This window comes from Paroedura picta, chromosome 2 (assembly GCF_049243985.1).
Source record: "Paroedura picta isolate Pp20150507F chromosome 2, Ppicta_v3.0, whole genome shotgun sequence".
Taxonomy (NCBI): Eukaryota; Metazoa; Chordata; class Lepidosauria; order Squamata; family Gekkonidae; genus Paroedura; species Paroedura picta.
In genome coordinates, this window is record NC_135370.1 from 131,237,561 (window position 1) to 131,261,589 (window position 24,029).

Sequence of the window (24,029 nt, forward strand, 5' to 3'; positions counted from 1 at the left end):
GGAATTAGCATTGGGGGGTAACAGGCAATGATCCTGTATATGTGCTTAATATTGTGTTGTGCAGAATTTATTGTTGGCTCCAAAGGGGTTCAACTTCATATGGAATCCTCAGTATGCCTTTCAGTTCTCCTTGGTCCAGTTGTGCATGACTGTAACTTTAACATCTTTTAAAGCAGGTATGCTCATTGTAATGCATTGAACAACACACTAAGTTGTTTCTTTAAGGCTGCAAAGTTAGTGAGTGATAAACCAAATGTAGCCTACATACTGTGATTATCACCTACCTAACACAGACTACAAAAATAACCAGGAACAAAAACTTTTGATACACCTGGAAAGTCCCATTTTGTGAACCCTGGGCTCTGGGGATAATCAGTAATTCAGGTGTGAGCTTACTGGCATCACTTGTATACCTGCACGGACTGATTTATTCGATGCACAGCCTATGTACACGTATCTTGTACATGATGCATTGCATCTGTGCAAAAGAGGTACAGGGGGGCTGGGCCAGTGGATGTAACCCTGACCTTTCACTCTACACATTGATTTTCCTCAGAATTCTTGTCTGCATGGAGGTTTGGTTGATGATAGCCAGCTATTTCTGTTAATGGACAGCAATCCATCAACACACCCATGTAATCTGGCCAGATGTCTGGAGGCTGTGGTGGACTGACTCAAGTAGTGAAGTTGAATCCAGTCAAGATTGTGGTCCCATGGCTGGGCCAGCATGCTAAGAGGCAGATGCTGATGATTCTGGCTCTAGATGTGGTCCAATTGACATCTGTGACCTCTGCCAGGTGCCTAGGCAAGATTTGGACTCCTCCTTGTCAATGGAGGCCCAAATCATGAACATCGTTCGCCTGGTATTTTTTCCATATATGCCAGATACAAAAATTAGCACCCCTACCTCTCAGCTCCTGACCTAGCCAGGAATATCCATGCAATGGTTACCTTCAGGCTAGACACCTCCAAGCAACTTGCTCTACACAAGGCTTCCCTTGAGACTGATCTGGAGACTACAGTGGTTCAAAACAAAGCAGCATGGGTGGAGGGTGCAGATGACACCAGTGCTTTCCCAGCTTCACTGGCTCCAGACTGGAGATAGGATTAGATTCAAGGTTTTGGACTTGATCTGTAAAGCCCTAAGTGGTCTGGGACCATCACCTGAAGGACCACGTTTCCCACTATGTCCCCAAAGTGTGCTTCAATCTATGGACCAAAATCTGCTCAAGGTCCCTATATTCAGAGAGGTGAAACTGGTATCATCCAGGGCCAGGGCTTTTCCAGCTCTGGCCCCAGGCTAGTGGAATGCTCTGCCAGCTGAAATTAGGGCTCTGCAAGACCTTGGTCAGTTCTGCAGGGCCTGCAAGACAGAGCTCTTCTGCCAGGCCTATGGTTGAGGCCAGGAAAATAACACCCTCAACATCTATCAGATGGCCTTCCTAGAGGAACTTAGAATAATTATAATCCATCAGAACACCATGGGAAGATATATCTCCCAAATAAGCATAGCCTCCAATAGTAATAGTAACATCAATGTTACTATTTGATAGGTAATATTTTTATTAATGAGCAGAGGGAGGGTTAGTTGGAACTGTTTAAATGCAAATTGTTTTTAAATTTTAATATATTAAGCACTGATAACCATCCTGATTCTTTTGAGAAGAAAAATAAAGTCTATTATTATTACTAGCTAATTGCGTGCTGGAATACAATGGATGCTAGGTAGGTGTTTGAGTTGTGTTTGTGGAATGGGATGTGTACGTAAGTAAGAAGGAGGGGTTTAAAGGCAGCTGCTTCCTTTAAATGCTTGCCCCACTTCTGCAGGCAGCTTTGCTTGCACAGTTGTGGGGGGAGGGAGTGATTTAAAGGGAGATGGAGAGGTGCCTAACAGCTGGCTTGCCAAAGTTTCCAATGTCTCCTTGTGTGGATGGGGCTCTTTGTGGAAGCTTTGTAATCTTCAGCACATCATTAGAAGTATGCACACACCTTTATAGAATTATATAGATTATTATTATTATTATGTTTAAGCTGACAGTTCACAAATTTTGCAAGTCTGCTTTAGAGGCACCCAGTTATGGTTACAGAACTACGGCTACAGATTGCTAAAGCTAATCAGTGTGGCCAGGCCCAAGGAGGTCTCCTGGGGCTGAATTTAGTAGCCTTGCATTCCATGAGGGAAGGAAGCTGAGGAACAAATATACGTAATAATAGGCAATAAACAGAGGTCAAATTCTTCTACTCAGCAAGTAAACTATTCTTGTTGAAGAGGCATAATCAAAGCTTCCTTGCTCTCATGTTTATATTTTAATGGAAGTGTCTTATTTTGTAGACACTGCTCTTGATTCTACTCCTAATCAACTACGAGACCCCGAAGAACACCTGGAACTGGTTGATACAGCCTTCTTCTTTGACACCAGTTGCCCGCCTCTTCTGAGACAAGAGAGGAAAGTGGATGTCATCCTGCATTTCAACTATACAGGGGGATCACAAACCAAGGTTAGAGTATTTCACGTTTTTGTCATATGCAAGTATCCCTCCAATATTAGGAGAACATATCCAGTTTATGGAAAGTGGATGCTATTCATATTATTAATTATTTTCAAGCATTTATATTCTGCGTCTTCCACAAAAAGCAATTAAAATATCTTAACACCGCCATGGGCGCCACGGACTAAATAAAAGGGTAAGGGGTTCTGGGGCATGATGTGTCTGGGATGAGGAAGGGTCTGGATTGGACCCTTCCTCCGGACAGACAATCGGAGGGACCAATCGGCAGGCGCGCAGCGCCTGCCGATTGGTCCCTCCAATTCCCAGCCCCAGCAACTGTGAGCCGCGCGCATCGCGGCTCGCAGTTGCTCCTTTGCCGCTGGCCTGACGCATCAGAGGCGCAAAGCAGCCCCCGCAAAGCGCCTCTCACCGCGTCAGGCCGCCGCCTGAGGGAGCCCCCGGCAGTCGCGTGGAGTGCGGCTGCCAGGGGCTCCCTGCCCGGCCGCCTGACGCGGCGAGAGATGCGAAGCCACCAGCCGAGGGAGCCCCCGCCAGCCGCGCTCCGCGCAACTGCCGGGGGCTCCTTTGCCTAGCGCCCGCTGTATTTATTTTACAGCAGGCTTGATCACTAGTCATAGCATAAAACCAACAAGAGGCGAAGCGCCTCTCGCCGCGTCATGCCACCGGCTGGGGGAGCCCCCGCCAGCCGCGCTCCGCGTGACTGCCGGGGGCTCCCTTGCCTAGCGCCCACTGTATTTATTTTACAGCAGGCTTGATCACTAGTCATAGCATAAAACCAACAAGTGGCAAAAGTGTAGCTAAAGTGCAGAATCTCCTCTGCTCATTGTAACACATTGAACAACAAGTTGTTTCTTTAAGGCTGCAAAGTTAGTGAGTGATAAACCAAATGCAGCCCACATACTGTGATTATCACCTACCTAACACAGACTGCAAAAATAACCAGGAACAAAAACTTTTGATACACCTGGAAAGTCCCATATTGTGAACTCTGGGCTCTGGGGATAATCAATAATTCAGGTGTGTGTTCACTGGCATCACTTGTATACATGCATGGACTGATTTATTCAGCACACAGCCTATATACATGCCAATGTTGAGCATCTACTGGTTCCACTAAGGCTGTGTCTGTCCCAGAATCAGGTATTGAACCTAGACTGTACTCTAATCAAGCTGATTACAATGCACTTTGTATCTCTGCATCCTGAGTTTTTTCTTTGCAACCCCCCCCCCCCCGGTCCCTTCTGATTGGGACTTAGAAATCTCCATTCCAATTTATATCCAATAAAGAGAGCTTTGATTCTGAAAAACTAATACTCCCAAATCATGTTGGTCTCTAGAATGTTACTGAATTCAAATATTCTACTGCAGACCAACACAGCTACCCTGTGAAACTAACTTCTGAAGTAATTAATTTCATCGTACCACATTAAGTGTCTAACAGTTAAGCATACATGTGATGAATTAAAGACATGGCAGACATGTTTGGTGCAATTTCAATGTTACAGTTGCCTACATGAAATCCTACATGAAAATAAAAACATTTTCCCATTTTACATCCCATAGCCACTCGAGCAGGCTTCCACGTACTTCTCAGAGCAAGGAATCCCATTTCCCAAGACAATACTAAATGATGAAGAAAAGAAAAACTTAAAGGAATGCTATGTGTTTGAAGATGCAGATAACCCAGATGCTCCTATAGTGATTTATTTCCCACTAGTGAATGACACCTTCCAGAGATACGTTGCCCCTGGTGAGTAGACAGTACCATTACCAGAGTGTAGCTTCTACCTAATCCTTAATATTTGTGTATATTCCTATATGCTTTATTTGGATGAAAACCAGTGGAATTTACTTTCAAGTTGATTTGTGACATTGCAGTTTATTTCTAAACGTGTTTTCAGAAACAAGTCTTACCGGATTCAATAGAACTCACACTAGGCCATCTAACTCTGTACTTTGAGTGGCAGTAGTCCTCCAGTATGGTAAAGAGTCTTTCTCAGAACCTGGTACCTGAGATCCTTAAAAAGGAGATTGAACTGATCTTCTATATGCAAAATGCATGCTGAGCCACAGCCCTCGTGGATATTTCCTAGTAAGACCACAACTTAGGGCTTGACTAGATGTAATGTAGATGATGTATGATGAGAACCTTCAGTAGATGGTTGGTTGGTTTCAAGTGTGGAGTCATGACTGTGCAGGTAAGCAGCCCTGGAGAAGGAGTATGTGTTCTTTTCCCCCTGTATGCATTATATTGGGAAGGATGCAGTTTAGGTTGAGGAAATGAGACAGAAGATTGAAAAGGCAGAATGGGAAGGGGCTGTGGCTCAATGGCAGAGGATTGCTCTGTCAGCCTCCTTCCAAGTTTCTGACAGGGGTTCTGTTCTTAACACAGACAGAATCTTAGTTAAGATATAATCTGAAACCAGAGATATGGTTAGTCATTTGACAGAACTCATATCTCTGACTAAAATTTGCTTTTCTCCCTTAAACCAGGATAAGAAGTCAGTACCAGAAGTTAAGTTCATTTATTGACCACATGGCTACTTCCAGGTAGCTTTTGTTGCCACTGAAGATGGAAAACTAGAGTAGTATTTTTCTGTGATAAGGGAAATTTCTTTTTCCATAATTAATTTTTAAAGATATAGCCACTGATTCTTCTTCTATTTTAAAAGAGGGGTTTCTCATTAACTCCTTTTTGAAATCTTTGACCTTTTTGACACTTGCAGGTATTTTTTACATTACACATCACAAAGTGGTACCTTAGCAGGAGGATAGAAAGGTTTGGGAGGACATTGCCTCCCTCTCGGCATTTATTTATTTGTTCAAATTATTACCTGCCACTATCAAGCAAGTCATCTCGTGGTGGGTTATAGCATAAAATGACTTAAATTCTGAAATGTTGTAGAACATAGAATCATAGAATAGAATCCTAGAATCGGAATCCAATACCTTGCACAATGCAGGAAACTCATAGCTACCTGTCCACCCACAGTGACCCCAATTCCACGCCCAGATGCTGTGTGCCCCCCCCCCAAAAAAAAAGAGAAGAAAAGAAAATCAAAAGAAATATTTTATGCTGCTGGTGTGTCCTGGCTTCTTTGAATGATATTGATTTGTTTTTAATGGCTATTTTCCCCCTATGCTACCTCAAATAGATGTCTAGAAAGGCAGTGTATATATTTTCTAAATAAATACAGAAGATATTTGATTGCCAGGATATAATACAGATATATAACCAATCTGTGGTTGGGTTGGCTAATATGGAAGTAAGAATATTAAACTGGTGGCCCTGTAATCAGAGTCCTGAATTCAAAAGCTACATACAGTTAAAATAAGCTATTGCATTGCCTTTTATCTGTACTGACAAGTCTAAGGCTTTGTAGCTGAGTTTGGGATCTCAACCTGTGGTTCCCAATTAAAGCAACACACTGCATTATACCACACCAAAACACAGTTGATCCAGCTGTTTTTCTCTCTTCAGAACTGAGCTAGTGCTCCTGCCCTTCCCAGTGGCAGAGAGAGCCAGTTTGGTGTAGTGGTTAGGAGTACGGACTTCTAATCTGGCATGCCGGGTTCGATTCTGCGCTCCCCCACATGCAACCAGCTGGGTGGCCTTGGGCTCGCCACGGCGCTGATAAAATTGTTCTCACCGGGCAGTGATATCAGTGCTCTCTCAGCCTCACCCACCCCACAGGGTGTCTGTTGTGGGGAGAGGAATGGGAAGGCGACTGTAAGCCGCTTTGAGCCTCCTTTGGGTAGGGAAAAGCGGCATATAAGAACCAACTCTTCTTCTTCTTCTTCTTCTCAGTGTGCCATCCTATGCCATAGGTTAGGTCTTGGAGATGACTTCGGTGTGACAGTGACATCCCTTTCTTTTCTTCTGCAGGAATAGAACGAAATGCATCTGAGATGTCACTGGCAAATATCGATATCTCTAGTGCCTCTTCTCCATATTCCACAAGACAGGTCTCACTGCAAGAGGAGGATTTCAACAAGCTCCTGAATCTGACTAACTACAATGTGTTGAATAATGCAAACACAATCTTCCAAGTTTTACAAAAGGCCGTAGAAAGGAAAAAACAAAGTCAGTCTTCTCAGACATAATCATCATGAATACTTCTTTGTTCTCAAAGAATAAAGAACTTGATAGGGGGGAAAGGGTTAAAAGAATTCTAATAACTGGCCCAAAGAATTCCTGGTATGGTATTAAAAATCACAGTGAACGGAGTTTTGGCTGCCCAAAGTTGCTGCTGATTACCTGTATACATTTGACAGAGGGAGGTTCCATGTGTGCTTAAAAGCCTTATGAAGCTTTGATAAATATTCTATATTTTTACCTCTAAAACATACATTAGCAGACAACAGAAATATATACATACATAAATCACAAATAAATTTGAAAGCAAAAAACCACCTCACCTTGGTATGACACTGTTGCACAGCAACATTCCTGACAGACAGAATTTAGGTTTAGAAGATAATCTGGCATCCAAATGGCCAGAAGTAGAACTCCCTGCATTAATGCTGGTGACGAGTTGCCCTGGCCCACTGGAATTTAAAGGAGGCATGAAGGCCCATTGGGCGCAATGTTAGGCAGCCAATAGAGAGACACATCTGTTCTCTCTATATTGAGCTGTACCTCTCCTGAGCAGGCTTTTGCTGCTGAATGCTACCTACCCCCCCCCCCCATTTCAGGCATCATGGCATTAGCCAGTTGCCAATGAGGTCAAGCAGGGATTTTCTGGGTTCTCCCTAATTAGCTTTTAGGGGTGCCCTTTTTGCCTACTTCACAATGTCGTTGTTTTTCTGTGTCCTGGTCACACATACGGTTGTATTGTTCCTGGTTTTTCTGTCCCAGATTATGTCTGTTGCTCAAAGAAATCAGCTATACTGTGGCCAAGATATTCTTCTCAAATAATTATCGTGCTCATTTTGGTAATTTTAAGGTAAAAGAAATTTTTTAAAAGAAAGGGAAAATATCTTTGAAACAGAGCACGCAGCAGAGTTCAGGATTTAAAATAAACTGAGCAGTGATGCGATTATGCTTTAGCATGTCAGTGGTTCACATCACTCAGATTTCTGGTTTGTGGGTTTTGTGTGCATCTCATATATTAGACTGTACTTGTTTATTGCTTGTAGGCAACATCCAGAGTTCCATATTTTTATTCAAAGCTGCCAGTCGGCATTCCTGGAAGAAATGCTGTAGGCAAGCTCATGAATAAACAAGCGAACTCATCACTCTGGTATCCATTTTTATTAGCAACATTGTATGGGTTCCCATGCTTAAGATAATTATTAATAGAGACTGTAGCTAAAAATGCCTGCCTGCTTGAGGGAGAGGGATTATTTTCTGCAGTCTCCTTTTTGCTACATAATATTCCCACGGTGATTTAAAAATGTTAAACACCAACAAAGCAATCTCATTCTGGGTTTGGCAAGTCTGTGATTAGCCTATCAATGCTAGAAGAAGTAAGATTCCACCTAGTTGCACAGAAGACAGGGAGCCAGTGTGAAATGGAAGCACATTTTCACAGACATGCATGCACAGACACAAGAGTTGTGGCAGATTCATGCTGAGTTGGCTGAAATGTGGTGGGCAGGTTGTAGGGTCTGTATCACTGAGGATCTTATGTGGGGTAGTGGGTCTTGGAGAAGTGGCTCAGTGGTAGAGCTCCTGCTTGGCATGTGGGGTGGGTGGGTTGAGTTCCTGTTTGTAGACTTACACTGCTGAAATCATAGGGAGCGAAATAATGTAACAGGTATGAGAACTTTCACAGAAGGCAGAGAATAGGAAGGAACAAAGCAGCCAGTCATACATCTGAGTTAGTGGTTTGCCAGATCACAGTAGAAGCTAAAATCAGTTCCACACTAAGATAGTTTTCTACAAATCAGTCAATCTACTCCACTATGGAGAATCCACAAGTTTCTGGATATTGTGCTGACATCATTTTCACCTTCTTGGTGTGAGCCCCAGTTTGGTGTAGTGGTTAAGAGCAGCAGCCTCTAATCTGGAGAACCAGGTTTGATTCCCCACTCCTCCACATGCAGCCAGCTGGGTGACCTTGGGCCAGTCACAATTCTCTCATGTTTCTCAGCCTCACCTACTTCACAAGGTGTCTGTTGTGGGGAGAGGAAGGGCAGAGGATTATAAAATGCTTTGAGACTCCTTTGGGTAGAAAATAATGGGATACAAAGAAACCCAGCTTTTTCTTCTTCATTTGTCCTTTTAAGGAAGGTGTAATTTGTTCTGAGTATAATTCTGTAATCTCCATGTGTTAATCAAACTCTAAGTGCTAACCACTATTTCTTCTTTCCTTTTTCTTGGCAACTCCCATATCCTCACATTCTTTTCCTTCCCACCCAGCAACCAACCTTCTATCTACTCTCACCTTTATCTCCATTTTTATTACTATTTAGTTTGTTTACCCAGATTTGCCCTCAAACCTGAACAGGTTTGGGCAAATCTGGGTAACCACTCTTCTAAAAGTCACTGGGGTTTTAGTGAGTCTGCAATGAGAACTTCGCAGTTTTCGCTGCCATTTAGAAATGAACTGGTGACTGCACTGAAACATCAAACCTAACATCCCCTTGGAACCTTCAAGCCATAATCAATCCTGCTCTATTATTTTGAAGATTAAAAAACAATAACTTCTAATATTGCACTACACAGTCAATCACCTGGATTTATGATGAGAAAGAGCCTGAGCCTCTGGGGAGGGCGGTATATAAATATAATAAATAAATAAATAAAATAATATTGTGATCATAATCTTGTGAATGTTCGTCTATAGCTAGCTAATATAGATTAAATGATAGCCTGGCTCTTCATAAAACATATACTAATGTGCTCTCACCTAGATCAGCCAGGGAAGTCCAATTGCAGAAGATAAGCAGGGTCTGTTTTGGTCAGTATTTAGATGAGAGCCTGCCAAGGAATATGAGGATTAAGTCAGGCAATGGCAAACCACTTGTTAATGTCTCTTGCCTTGAAAACATTACCAAGGATCACCATAAATCTGTAAGTTGACAGCAAAAAAGAAAAACAAAGGAAAAATTAGTAAGGTAAAGATTCTCATTTGGGCAGTGTGCTTTGATTCTGGAAGAATGCCTAAAAATTAGCCTGGGAAAGTTAAATGGTGGCAGCAATTGTTACTGAAATTTGGCTAGCTCAGGATGACACAAGTCTGGTGACACATGAGGCACTATAGAATACTTATTTATTTAAACATATATATGTCTCCTTTCCTCTTTATTCAAGTCATGTTACAATAATTAAAACATTCCCGGCTAAAACTAAAAATACCCCCCCCCCAAAAAAAAAGCCTGTTTCTCAGGCCCTCATAAATGTTCCATCCATCTGGCAGGCCTTGCAGTACATCCTGCAGAATTCTAAGGAGGGGCCCCGCTCACTTCTTCAGGAAGCCCATTCCATGGAGTCAGAACCACAATAGAAAAGATCTGTGTTTTACTTAGTTCCAGACAGGCTATCCTAAGTGGCATAATAGCCAACAGGTTATCGTAGTTGGCACACTGTGACATATGGAAGGAGATGGCCCTTCAAATATGGGGGCCCAAGGTCATGAAGGACTTCTGGGAACTTGCAGGGAAAGAAATTTTCTAAATTACAAAATATTTTTTATAATACCAGGGAAATTTTTGTTTTTCAAACATTCACATCTCAAACATGCTTCAGATACAGAATGATATCAATAGAGTTGTGACAACAAAGGCTATTTTTTTGTACAGCAAATGTGATAAAAGCAAAACTAGAGTATCTTTCCCGGCTACCTGGTGAGTGTCAGACTGGTGACAAATTCTACATTATCAGTTTTGAGCCCTTGCTTCCAAATTTGTGTAGCATAACAGACCTGCTCTGGCCCACAGGCCCTACTCCACTTGGCCCTCCTTGGTTTTCCCAACCCCTGGAGGTTCTTTTCTCTCTTTCAGTTCAACCACCACCTGACTCTTGTAGGAATTGCCCACTTGGAGAGTCTGGACTCTGAGCTTTCCTTCCACATGTGTTTCCTTGCCTCTGTGTTTCCTGCTGTTTCCTGCTAGAGAGCCAGTTTGGTGTAGTGGTTAGGAGTGCGGACTTCTAATCTGGCATGCCAGGTTCGATTCTGCTCTCCCCCACATGCAACCATCTGGGTGACCTTGGGCTCGCCACGGCACTGATAAAACTGTTCTGACCAAGCAGCGATATCAGGGCTCTCTCAGCCTCACCCACCCCACAGGGTGTCTGTTGTGGGGAGAGGAATGGGAAGGCGACTGTAAGCCGCTTTGAGCCTCCTTCGGGTAGGGAAAAGCGGCATATAAGAACCAACTCTTCTTCTTCTTCTTCTGCTCAGAGTAGCCACATGCCACCCCTCCTGGCACTCCTTTTAAATTAGCATGTACAAGATGCTGATGGTCTATGTGGCACAGAGAATCATTACCAGCATCAAAATTTATGAAACATTTATTAAAAAGAAAACGTTCACATGCTTACTTTTAGCATAGCACCAGATGGAGCAAGTGATTAAAAAGGGTAAAATGCAGCTCCTTTGTCCCTCCCTCTATGCATGCCCTATCAGATGTTAAATATAAGGTAGACTCCTTAGCCACAGGATTGGAAAAGGTCAGTTTACATTCCAATCCCAAAGAAGGGCAATGCCAAAGAATGTTCAAACTACCGCACCATTGCACTAATTTCTCATGCTAGCAAAGTTATGCTCAAAATCCTACAAGCTAGGCTCCAGCAATATGTGGACCGAGAACTTCCAGAAGTACAGGCAGGATTTCGAAGAGGCAGAGGAACTAGAGATCAAATTGCCAACATACGCTGGATCATGGAGAAAGCTAGGGAGTACCAGAAGAATGTCTACTTCTGCTTCATTGACTATGCTAAAGCCTTTGATTGTGTGGAGCACAACAAATTGTGGCAAGTTCTTAAAGAGATGGGAATACCAGAGCATCTTATTTGTCTCTTGAGAAATTTATATGCAGGTCAAGAAGCAACAGTGAGAACTGAACATGGAATCACTAACTGGTTCAAAATTGAGAAAGGAGTTCGGCAAGGCTGTATACTGTCGCCTTGCCTATTTAACTTGTATGCAGAGCACATCATGAGAAATGCGGGATTAGAGGAGTCACAAATTGGGATCAAGATTGCAGGGAGAAATATCAACAACCTCAGATATGCAGATGATACCACTCTAATGGCAGAAAGTGAAGAGGAACTAAAGAGCCTGTTGATGTGGGTGAAGGAGGAGAGTGCAAAAGTTGGCTTGAAACTCAACATCAAGAAAACGAAGATCATGGCATCCGGCCCTCTCAATTCATGGCAAATAGATGGGGAAGAAATGGAGATAGTGACAGATTTTATTTTCCTGGGCTCCAAGATCACTGCAGATGGGGACTGTAGCAAAGAAATTAAAAGACGCTTGCTCCTGGGGAGGAAAGCTATGGCAAATCTAGACAGCATCCTAAAAAGCAGAGACATCACCCTGCCAACAAAAGTGCGTTTAGTCAAGGCTATGGTATTCCCAGTTGCAATGTATGGCTGCGAAAGTTGGACCATAAGGAAGGCCGAGCGTCAAAGAATTGAGGCTTTTGAACTCTGGTGCTGGAGAAGACTCTTGCGAGTCCCTTGGACTGCAAGGCGAACAAACCGATCAGTCCTAGAGGAGATCAACCCTGACTGCTCTTTAGAAGGCCAGATCCTGAAGATGAAACTCAAATACTTTGGCCACCTCATGAGAAGGAAGGACTCCCTGGAGAAGAGCCTAATGCTGGGAGCGATCGAGGGCAAAAGAAGAAGGGGACGACAGAGAATGAGGTGGATGGATGGAGTCACTGAAGCAGTAGGTGCAAACTTAAATGGACTCCGGGGAATGGTAGAGGACAGGAAGGCCTGGAGGATCATTGTCCATGGGGTCGCGATGGGTCGGACACGACTTCGCACATAACAAGTAAGTAAGACTCCTTAGCTTAGAAAGTTACCAAGGGCCATTTCGCACGGCTTCAAAGTAGCAGAATGGTTGCTATTTGGAAACGCTACTAATTTGCCATAACCCACGACGTCGTAGACAATCTGCAACAATCCTGAAACCAATCAGCAAAAAGCGCTTCGTTGTGGCGCTTTCAGGGGAATCCAGAAAAGTGGATTCACCCTCCGGATAGCGATACACTCCTGCAACCAATCTGCAACAGTAGCGCTAAAGACCTGTGCGTTACCATTGTTGCTGGTTCTTCAAAGTCCCTCCCCCTGGCTCTCTCCTCCAAACTTCCGGCGAAGCGATCGCCATTTTTTTTTCTCCGAGCGAGCGGGGATAAACGCACCGGCGAGCCTCTTTCTGTTTAGAGGCTTCCCTGGCTTCAGTCCTTCACCTTTAGTCACTAAGCACAAACCACTGAAAAGCCCGTTTGCTGAAATAAAGTCCCTTTATTTTTTACAAATAAATTCAGCCGAAAATCGTGCCCGTGAGGGGGGGGGGTTTATCACTCGAGGCAGCGTGCAAACGATCATACAATCAAACGACAGCTCACATTAGGCAGCTGGATGGGTCTCTCTGTAGCAACGAATCTACCTAGATTCGTTGCTATGGGTCGTTTTTTTTTTTAAAAAACCTTTCTTAAAGGGAAAGGGGCTGTTTGGGAGCATGCTAACGGCTGCCCATTGGCTGCTTGACGGCCAGGGGCGGGACGAGCTTGGCAATAGCGCTTCCTTTCTAGCGATTTCTGCCGAGACCGGAAGCCTGTGGGAAACGCTAAAAAACGCAACTGATTCCACTACAAAGGCAGGTATGCATAACAACGAATTCCACTATTTTAAATGGCGATTTTTCATTCCGCAAACAATTTGCAACAAAGATCCCTGTGCAAAAAGGCCCCAAGTGTTTACAAGTTTTCCATTACCTTCAATCCTCCTGCAGGCCAGCACATGGCAATGGCCGCCTCAGTTCAGTCTGCTTTGATGGAATCAGTACAAAAAACGCCTTCCTTGCTCCAGCATTTTGATCATCTCCTTTCCCCCACTCACGGACCAAATCAGGCTGGATCAAAGAAGCTTTTCCTGAAGTCTCCAGAAGTTTCTTCCTGAAGTCTTTCAACTCTTAATTCCTCCAAAACTGTTTCCTGGGGAGTAGGGGTGGGGAGGGGCTTGGCCAGCCTCTTGCCTCTTGCAGTAGATACATTTACATTTCTAAGAGGGTGGCTGTGGTGAGTCTAGAAAGCAATTGACCTGACTTCACATCCTGCCTGTTTTCTGCCCAGAGAGGAGAAAAATCTTTTAAAACTCAGAGTGAAGGTTTTGTTCATTTCAAAACTCCAAAGGAAAAAAATGCATTTCTTCACACCTCGATTTCTCTGTCAAGGTCAGAGCGAGATAAATCAAAGCTTTCTGTAACCCTTCTTCATAATAGCAATAATTACTGCAACTTGCTACCATGCAATTTTGGTAACTCTCCCAGGTGTGGCTACCAGGCAAATTGACATATAATTTGTCTGAGCCCTGCAGGTGCCACCACATAGATCATCTGAACTACTTGCCACCAGATGACTTTATGACTCAGCCAGATTTTTCTGAGAGAGAGGATGCCAGGGGGAGGGAAAGAGGGAAACCAGAGAGGCGATCTGTTATAATAGTTACCATGGCAGACTCACATCTAGGAAACTCTGGTTCAAATCCCTATTCTTTCATGAAGCTTTCTGGGTGAACCTGGACCAGTTACACATTCTCAGCTTAACTTACCTTGCAGGATTAATGGAGTAGAATGGTATAAGCTGCTTTGTAGACAAAGGCACAATGTAAATAAAGTAAATAAAAATACAGTTGAAGAAGGGGCAGATAATAGGTAGATGGTGGGTGGGTGAAAAGAAAAGAAGGAAGCAGAGGAAGATGGGAAGAAGGGAAGTATGTGGGGAGGGAGATCCATGGAAAAGTGAGGTGCTTCCCAAGGCCTTGGAGATTCCCCAACATACAACTGTGCCTGATGGCTGGCACCATGCAACTGGGCCATAGTTTTCTAGCACAGAGACAATCAAAGAGAGGGAAAGCTGAAGACACAGAGCAGATAAAGGTAGGCAGGCTGGAGGGCACTGGCTATAGGTGCGTTCAGAGGAAGGAAAGAGGAAATAGCAGGGAAGCAGATAAAGAGATGCCCACTTGCAAATCCTTGCAGCTCTCCTGTTTCTCATATTGTGTTTTGCAAAGGACTGTTGTTATCCAGCCTGAGCTTTAAGTATTGATCATAAACATAAATTAACAATTTTGATGATATAAATTATTTTTGTATACATCATCTATATGGGGAGACACCGTCATAAGGAAAAATGCTTCTGTTCATTCACACAAGGATTTCTCATCTTTTGAGTATTTCTCATGTCACTATTGTGCTGCCCTAGCCGGGCACACGCAGGGTTAGTGCAAGGGCAAGCACGGTTACCGAGTCAAGCAAGTTCAAAACGCGTACCAGAGAGTAGTCAAAAGTCCAGTCCGGGTCTTACCAGGAATTGTTAGCTGACGAAGTCCAAAGGAGAACTGAAAGAGTTGTTGTTTATCTTTACCAAGGTCAAGCCGGGAATCTGTGGAGCATTCAATCAAAGCGTAGTCTAGTTAGGTGAAGCAAGGGTCAAGCCGGGAATCAGTCAAACAGAGCTTCGCTGAAGCGTCGGCGAGCAGGAAACCAGTCAAGGCAACGGGTGGACATGTGCACAAGGTTGCACCCACACTAAGAAGCACTTCTGCTGTGCTTAAGAACAAGCTGAGCTGTCACACCAAGTGGCTGCACCTGGCACTCAGCCTTCCTCCGATGAATGAGCCCCACCTAGCCTGTTGCTTTAGTCTAAGCCGAGCACTTTGCCTGCATGTTGCCAACGTTGTCCTCCTGCATTCCCTCCTGCGCTCTGGAGATGAGTCTGGGCTGTTCATGGGTGTCGTTGCAGGCTGAGGTAATGCTGGTGCAGAGGGCATGGTGCTTGTCTGGCTGGGACCTGGTTGTGGCTCCGTGTCGGGACTTGCCTCTCTGAGCAGCACCCTGCTGCTTTGCTCCAGCTCTTCCACTTCTTCCTCCGAGGGAGCTGGTGCAGAGGCACCCTCTGGAGATGGAGTCATGACAACTATTTACTGTAGAGCTGGACAGTGGGACAAGTATTAGAGACAGATAAGAAATTATCTGAAACTTCCATTTTCTTCTGATTCCTTCTAAGAGCCAGTAGGTCCAGAGCACACCTTATGCCCCCTCCAAACATCATAGAGAAAATAATCATATGACTTAGCATTTGCTTTCAGAAATTCACTTGTGATATATCCATCATATGTAACAGGAGTGTGTGCCACCCTCTTCCAATCCACACACTATTTTGTGTGAATAAAAGCAATGTATATTTTTCTATGTATGGACCACTTTGCTACATGTACATATGTACCCCTCCCCCCCCAAAAAAGTAAAAAACTAGTCAACAGGAAGGGCCATCCAATAAACAGTGCAACAGTGTTAGGACTGCAAAAATCCAAAAATAAACAGAAATCTGAAACAGACTAAAAACCAAACATAAGGATTTAAATGGGACATGTTATACGATGTAGAAATTACATATTATAAGCACACTGTTTCATTACAGTACATCCCTGTTACCTGTGTAGAAGAACCCCCCTGAATAATTCAGGGCCTTTTCGCACAGGGATCTTTGTTGCAAATTGTTTGCGGAATGAAAAATCGCCATTTAAAATAGTGGAATTCGTCGTTATGCATACCTGCCTTTGTAGTGGAATCAGTTGCGTTTTTTAGTGTTTCCCACAGGCTTCCGGTCTCGGCAGAAATCGCTAGAAAGGAAGCGCTATTGCCAAGCTCGTCCCGCCCCTGGCCGTCAAGCAGCCAATGGGCAGCCGTTAGCATGCTCCCAAACAGCCCCTTTCCCTTTAAGAAAGGTTTTTAAAAAAAAAAAAACGACCCATAGCAATGAATCTAGGTAGATTCGTTGCTACGGAGAGACCCATCCAGCTGCCTAATGTGAGCTGTCGTTTGATTGTATGATCATTTGCACGCTGCCTCGAGTGATAAAAAAAAAAATCCCCCCCCCCTCTCACGGGCACGATTTTCGGCTGAATTTATTTGTAAAAAATAAAGGGACTTTATTTCAGCAAACGGGCTTTTCAGTTGTTTGTGCTTAGTGACTAAAGGTGAAGGACTGAAGCCAGGGAAGCCTCTAAACAGAAAGAGGCTCGCCGGTGCGTTTATCCCCGCTCGCTCGGAGAAAAAAAAATGGCGATCGCTTCGCCGGAAGTTTGGAGGAGAGAGCCAGGGGGAGGGACTTTGAAGAACCAGCAACAATGGTAACGCACAGATCTTTAGCGCTACTGTTGCAGATTGGTTGCAGGAGTGTATCGCTATCCGGAGGGTGAATCCACTTTTCTGGATTCCCCTGAAAGCGCCACAACGAAGCGCTTTTTGCTGATTGGTTTCAGGATTGTTGCAGATTGTCTACGACGTCGTGGGTTATGTCAAATTAGTAGCGTTTCCAAATAGCAACCATTCTGCTACTTTGAAGCCGTGCGAAATGGCCCTCAGTTTTGCATAATTTGTGAAAAGCCAGGAGAGTGGGAGTCTTTCTAATCGCATCAAGCAGGCCACTCTATAAGGAGGAGGCAACAACAGAACGCCCTACTCAGATGAGCAAGGCTATCATGCCAAAGCACAGGAAGAGAGGTGGTCCTGTGGATATAATGAACCAAGGCCATGAAGGACTTCATGTGTGATAGTCAGTACCTTGAACTGAGCCCAGTAACAGGCACACAAAAGAGTTGTTGCAAAATGGAAGTAATACCTACGCATGCACCTCGCTTCTGGTAATCACTAAGCTGTGTTTGTTTTGGGTTTTGTGTGTGTGTAACATTCAGCTTGATGAAGAGCTCTAATGAATGAGAAAGCTTGCACAATACTTTGTGATATTTTATGCTGTTCCTATTAAAGTATTATGGTACTGCTCCCATTACATTTACCATTTGGCAATTGCAAGCATACAGCCAATGCCACAAGCACTTCAGAAGTAAGCAGTTGAGAGAGGTTATCTCTTCCACTCCTCCCCCAAGTCAGTGATACATGACAGATCAGCCCAAGCCTGGATGGTAGCTGCTTTTCCCGTGACTGCCCTGGAATTTAGCAGCAGGATTTTATAGCCTGGCATCTGGTGGAAGGGATTACCAACATCACTTGAGCTTAAAGAAGAGCATAAAGGAGCAATAAAACACAGCTGTCAGCTGCCTTTCCCCCTTACCTGGTTTTACCACCACCATATCTCCCCCTTCCCCCATTCCACAGACTGTAAATCATGGCACCATCTCTCACCCAATTCCACCTCCTCCCCCAAAGCAGCAGCAAAGCAAAAAGCCCCAAACAAGGAGACCACCCTGAGCTAGCTTACTAGGACAGCAGTATAAATCTCAAATAAATAAATAAATATTCAGACAATATATATGGTTCTTGGAAACAGAAGTGAACTATAAAGCTGGCACAAATCCAGACTCACTCCTCAAAAGCCAACAACAAACAAAAGAAGTGGCACACCCTCTCCCTCCATCCTCCCAGTACAAGAGGCCAGAGATCCCCAGCTTCCTCTTGGGTAGCTCTCCTTGTCTTGGTAGAACCAGATGGGCCAGCAGTGCCAGTTCAATACAGTTTTCTATTACAGCAAAGATGCTGGATCTTCCAGACGTCTGAGGCTCCTGACCCAGGCACCAGCCCTGGTCTAAACAGAATACTTGCAAAATAATAATGAAAAAACTCAAAAACAAACAACACCCCCCCAGACACACCAGTGACTCAGCAGAAATAGTTAAAGAATCATAGAATCATAGAATCATAGCGTTGGAAGGGGCCGTACAGGCCATCTAGTCCAACCCCCTGCTCAACGCAGGATTAGCCCTAAGCATCCTAAAGCATCCAAGAAAAGTGTGTATCCAACCAAGTGTGTTGTACTTGAAGTTTAAACCCATTACTGCGTGTCCTCTCCTCTGCAGCCAGCAGAAACAGCATCCTACCCTCCTCCAAGTGACAACCTTTCAAATACTTAAAGAGGGCTATCATGTCCCCTCTCAACCTCCTTTTCTCCAGGCTGAACATTCCCAAGTCTCTCAACCTATCTTCATAGGGCTTGGTCCCTTGGCCCCAGATCATCTTCGTCGCTCTCCTCTGTACCCTTTCAATTTTATCTATGTCCTTCTTGAAGTGAGGCCTCCAGAACTGCACACAGTACTCCAGGTGTGGTCTGACCAGTGCCGTATACAATGGGACTATGACATCTTGTGATTTTGATGTGATGCCTCTGTTGATACAGCCCAAAATGGCATTTGCCTTTTTTACTGCTGCATCACACTGCCTGCTCATGTTTAGTTTACAATCCACAAGTACCCCAAGGTCTCGTTCACACACAGTGCTACCTAGAAGCGTATCCCCCATCCAGTAGGCATGCTTTTCATTTTTCTGACCCAGATGCAGAACTTTACACTTATCTTTATTAAATTGCATCTTGTTCTCATTTGCCCATTTTTCCATTGTGTTCAGATCTCGTTGAACTCTGTCTCTATCTTCCGGAGTATTTGCCAGTCCTCCCAATTTGGTGTCATCTGCAAACTTGATGAGTAGTCCCTCCACCCCCTCATCTAGATCATTAATAAATATGTTAAAAAGTACCGGGCCGAGCACCGAACCCTGAGGTACCCTGCTACTCACCTCTCTCCAGTCTGATGAAACACCATTGACAACAACTCTTTGAGTGCAGTTCTCTAACCAATTCCCTATCCACCTAACGATCTGAAAATCCAGATTGCAGTCCTTCAACTTATCCATCAGAACATCATGGGGAACCTTGTCAAAAGCTTTACTAAAATCCAAGTAAATGACATCAACCAAATTTCCCCGATCCAGCAAACCTGTTACTTGGTCAAAAAAGTCTGGCAGGACCTGTTGGAGACAAATCCATGCTGACTTCCTTGGATCACCAAATTGTCCTCCAGATGTTTGCAGATCGCTCCCTTTAATATCTGCTCCATTATCTTCCCCACAACAGACGTCAGACTCACAAGTGTTGTTACTCTGGCTAACAAGATCAAAGGCTGCATCCAGTCCATCTTTCTCCCTGCAACCCTGGTCTCAATTGCATACCTGCAGGAAACAAATGCCGGTAACACGGCATAAAGAGCAGCAGGTGTTATCACTCTGGCTAACAGGCTCAGAGTCTACCCCCTGTTTCTGGCCCATACTTATTTCTGGGATCAAGTGTAATTGCTCGAACTCACCTTTAAAGCCCTGTGGGGTTTGGGATCAGCAGACCTTAAGGAACACCTACTTCTATATGAACTTACCTAACCTATTACGATTGTGTTGTGAGGTTGCATCTCATGAACTGCACCCTGCACAATGAGTTTCACAGAACAGTCTGGTAGTTGCAGCCAACAGAGAGTCAGGAAATCCAGAAGAAAGTACCCTGGAAACCAAGAGAGGCGAAAGCCATCACAAACCAACTTGAGCCTTTAACTGGGACAATGGTATCACATGGATAAGTCCAGTGGTGTATCAGGCACACTCCCAAGGAGAGGGGGAGTGGAGGGAATATTTCCACTGTTCACAGTTAAAATAATGGTAAGGTAAGGTGGTTGAACAATTTTTATTTATTTACCTTTGCATTTCTATCCCACCGCTCCCACAAGGGCTCGTGGTGGCTCACAATATAAAACCCCAATACATAAAATCCCTATGTCTAAAAACCCCAATAAAAACATATAAAACCAGTGATTAATCTAAACACAACACACAACAATCCAAGCATGGCAGTAAAAAACGGAGGAAGGGACCCCATCCTACTAACTAACCTCGGGATGGATGGGGGCTGATAACCTTAGTCTGCCTGATAGACCCGCAAGATTTTAAGAGCAGGACAGGTCAACTCTTGACCATCCAGGACAACTGCCACGAGCCAGTTTGGGAATGGTGGGACAAAAATCTATTGAATGAATGAATGAATGAATGAATGAATGAATCAATCAATCAATCAATCAATCAATCAATCAATCAATCAATAATACTGGCAACAGAGCAGCCTGCCCAGTTGCCAATCCTTACCATCAGGCAGACCTCCTTGAGCCTTTCACTTAGGTTGGAAGCCATCAATTTGGCTGACACATTTGAAATGGAAATGAAATGGAATGCCAGTCTGCAATGCTTTCTGATACATGAGGGGTGGAGAAAGTAAAACAGTGTCTCTTCTTCAACCAATGTACATATGTAGCAAATTTTAAAGTTTTGGTTATTTGTATTCTTTTGTTTCATAAAGCTGTAATAGGCCTCTATTCCAGACTTTCCTTTTTTGTCAAGGAGAAAGTGACCAGAGGTCGGTAAGTATATCTCTGTTGACTGGGTGCAACAGGACTAGATTTTCGCAGTCAGGGTTCATGGGAGTTTTCCGGACTGCTTCCTCTGGCCAGCATTCAAAAGGAACTGGCTCCAGCAGACAGGGAAGAGGCTTGGGATGGTCTTTGACAATTGACACTGTGTGGAGCCCTAACTGCTATTTTAAGTGTGTAATTATTCTCTTGTACGTGTCATGGCTTACTTCGGTACACTGAGTATTGCTTTGGGTCACTAAAAATTGTGCAGCGTGTCATGCCTGAGCATATTTCTTCTTTAGCTTCATTACCTGTTGTTCTCTTTCTCTGACCTAATTAGTGTTTCCTCTTATCCTGTGCTATGCTAATCTTTTTCTATGAGCAGATGAAAGCATTCTGCCTAGCCTGACTCACACAGTCATACAGGGCTATACAGAGTCCCCATGCAGCACACGCTTCCTTCTTTCCTCCTGTTAACTTCTTACTCTCCCACTGTGCCTGAAAGGTGTCACGCAGGCTTTGTTTGGGATCTGGACCCTTGAAGGAGCCTAACTCATAGAATCACAGAGTTGGAAGGGTCCTACAGGCCATCTAGTCCAACCCCCTGCCTCAATGCAGGATCAGCTGAAAACAGTTAGGATAAGTAACTGTTTTAGGGACTCTATTTAGGTGTAAAGATGGCATAGAAATATTTAAAATCAATAAAAATCAATGGGCTATTCAGCTGTTCATAACCTGTTTCGGTGTATTTTTAGGAAAAGACTACTTGTAGTCATCAGAAACCAATTTATCAGCAAGAGATCAGAATCTGAGCCCCAGTTCATCAACTGCTGCCTCTGAGATTTGCTGATCTGCAGCAGAATCTGAAGGGAGGGGTGATCAGAAGGCCCACTGATTTCCCCTCTCTTCTTCACGTCCCAAATGGTTGGCAAGCTCTTTTCTCTTTTGCAGTGCAGAGATTAAAAACATTGCTTCTGTTCTGGCCCAGCTGTGAGTGGTGGCAAGGAGATAAGCAAATTCTTTCTCTTCTCCCCTTTGCAACTTCACTATGCAAGCTTTTGGGGTGTTTTTTTTTTTTGCTGAGCAAGTGACCCCTTAATCAGCATGTGAATGGACTTCTGATCAACATGCAATCTTTTAGTTCTTGAATACAATCTGAATATATCTTTGATTGGCTCCCAGTCTGATTATGACTGTCAAACAAAGCAAATTCACCTTCCAACTGGTTTACTGAGGGATTTGCAGTGTCCCTAGCTGACAGCTATTTAAAGAAGATAGCATACAGAAAAACAGTGGGAGCCACCTACCTTTCCCAATTGTGCAGTTGTTGTGTTCAGCACAAAGCCTGTTGCTGTTACTCTGCCCAGGGTTTCTGGGACACACTAATACAATGAAAAGAAACAAAGCAGGAGACAAGAGCAAGGTTTACAGGTCCTGTCCAAACAGCAAAATAGGAGCTCTCTTGTTGGTGGTCAGTGCTGCCTGTCGAGTTTGGGAAGGCCACTATTGGTATTGCTAGGGCTGCATAATTCCATGCCCTCCCATTTGCTGATAACCAATTAGTCAGCACCAGCATGTCTGCAGAGGACATGTAGCAGACACACCCACCACAAACCACCTCACCCAGAAAGCATGTGGAGTGTCTTAGCAGGACTGTGCAGGTGAAATCTCATTGCTCTCAGCTCACGGAGTAGAACCCCAGTGATTTTGATCACATTTTCAGGTTTAGTAGTAGTAAATTAATTAAGGATAACTTGGGGATTTTTACTGTGTTTTTATTCTTTTATTGTCTGTAAACCGCCGTGACTCCAATTGGGAACCGTGGTATATAAACCCAAAAATGAATGAATGAATGAATGAATGAATGAATGAATGAATGAATGAATGAATGAATGAATGAATGAATGATCTGGGTTATATCCATTCTAGGGCCTTTTCTGCACACATTGGATAATGCCCTTTCAATACACTTTAGAAGTAGATTATCCATTTCCGCACAGGAAAATCCAGCTGCAAAAGCATTTTGAAAGTGCATTATCTCATGTGTGCAGAATGTGCCCTAGATTGATTTAGCATGGAGGTGTAAAATGCACGCTGCCTTCTGGTTGCAAACACATGACACGAAACCACACATTTGCATGCTTCCTGATGGGAGACCCCTCCTCCATTATTCTGCTGCCTCATCATTGGTTTTTCCTCCCACCAAGGTGGCAGAGAAGCAGGAAGCATGGACAACCCAAACTTCTCCCCCTGCTCCTTGGTTGTGAATCAAGGCAAGCCACCAATCCCTTCACTAGGGTTGTTTTGGGGACCCAAACTCCCCCCTCACGGTCCCAAAATTAATAAAAACAAACACTTCCATGTTGCTGTGGGGAAATGCAACAACAATAAAACATTTCCTTACATCTCTTTTCTGGTTTCTTTGTATAATGGTATCTTTTTATATGATAGACTGGCCATGGTAACTGGACCCCAATGATTGTATGTTCATGATAAAGATTTAAAACAAAAAACACTCCGTGCTAATAAGGAGAGGGCTGCTGGATCACCCCCCTTTCCCCGTTTATACCCCACTGCCAGAAAACACAAACAGGAATGTGTGTTAGCTGCCTGATCCCAATACTACCGTGCACACTGAAGAGAACATTTTATTTGAAGTGGGGGCACTTTGCTTTGCAATCCTGTAGCTAAGTGGACCATGCTATTAAAAAAAAAATTGAGCATAAAATGGAGAGGGGTGGGTGGGTACAAATCACTACCAAGGTTGTTGCACATTTCTCCCTCCAGACACTCTTGCCCCCGTTTGCACCCTAACTGGAAGCTTGACAAGAAGTGGGAAATTGTGATTTTGCAATTTCCCTCATTGTGAAGCAAATCTGATGAAAACCCATGCCACCCACTGGAGAGCTCTGAGTTGCTGCCGGCGTCATGTGGAAGCAGCACTAAAATCCACATTGCTAGACATAGAAAGAATAAATGATTATTTTAAGAAGCTGAAAATATGTGCTTACTTCGGCAGCACATATGCCAAGAAGCTGAAAATACTACCAGTAACTAAAGAAGATACAAATATGATAAGCAATCCATTAACAATAGAAGTAGTTCTTGTTGGAATAGGCAATGTCTGAAGTACAAAGAAGAGAAGCAGACCATGCAG

At 43.9% G+C, this 24,029-nt stretch overlaps 1 protein-coding gene and 1 long non-coding RNA gene across 2 annotated transcripts in view; one reads left to right on the top strand and one right to left on the bottom strand.

Moving 5' to 3' along the window:
• LOC143830355 (cytosolic phospholipase A2 epsilon-like) overlaps nucleotides 1–9,229 on the top strand; it is a 55,535-nt gene extending 46,306 nt beyond the window's left edge. The window contains exons 18-20 of the mRNA XM_077322773.1: nucleotides 2,333–2,499; nucleotides 4,075–4,261; nucleotides 6,398–9,229. Of these exons, the coding sequence (XP_077178888.1) occupies nucleotides 2,333–2,499; nucleotides 4,075–4,261; nucleotides 6,398–6,615 (572 nt within the window). The 3' untranslated portion in view covers nucleotides 6,616–9,229. The remainder of the gene's footprint in view (nucleotides 1–2,332; nucleotides 2,500–4,074; nucleotides 4,262–6,397) is intronic.
• A 6,279-nt stretch (nucleotides 9,230–15,508) lies between these two features.
• LOC143828796 (uncharacterized) lies at nucleotides 15,509–22,303 on the bottom strand. Its single transcript, XR_013227880.1, has 3 exons — nucleotides 22,180–22,303; nucleotides 19,853–19,974; nucleotides 15,509–15,624 (listed from the first exon to the last, which is right to left on the bottom strand). It is a non-coding gene; the product is annotated as an uncharacterized LOC143828796 (long non-coding RNA).
• Nucleotides 22,304–24,029: the final 1,726 nt, after the last annotated feature.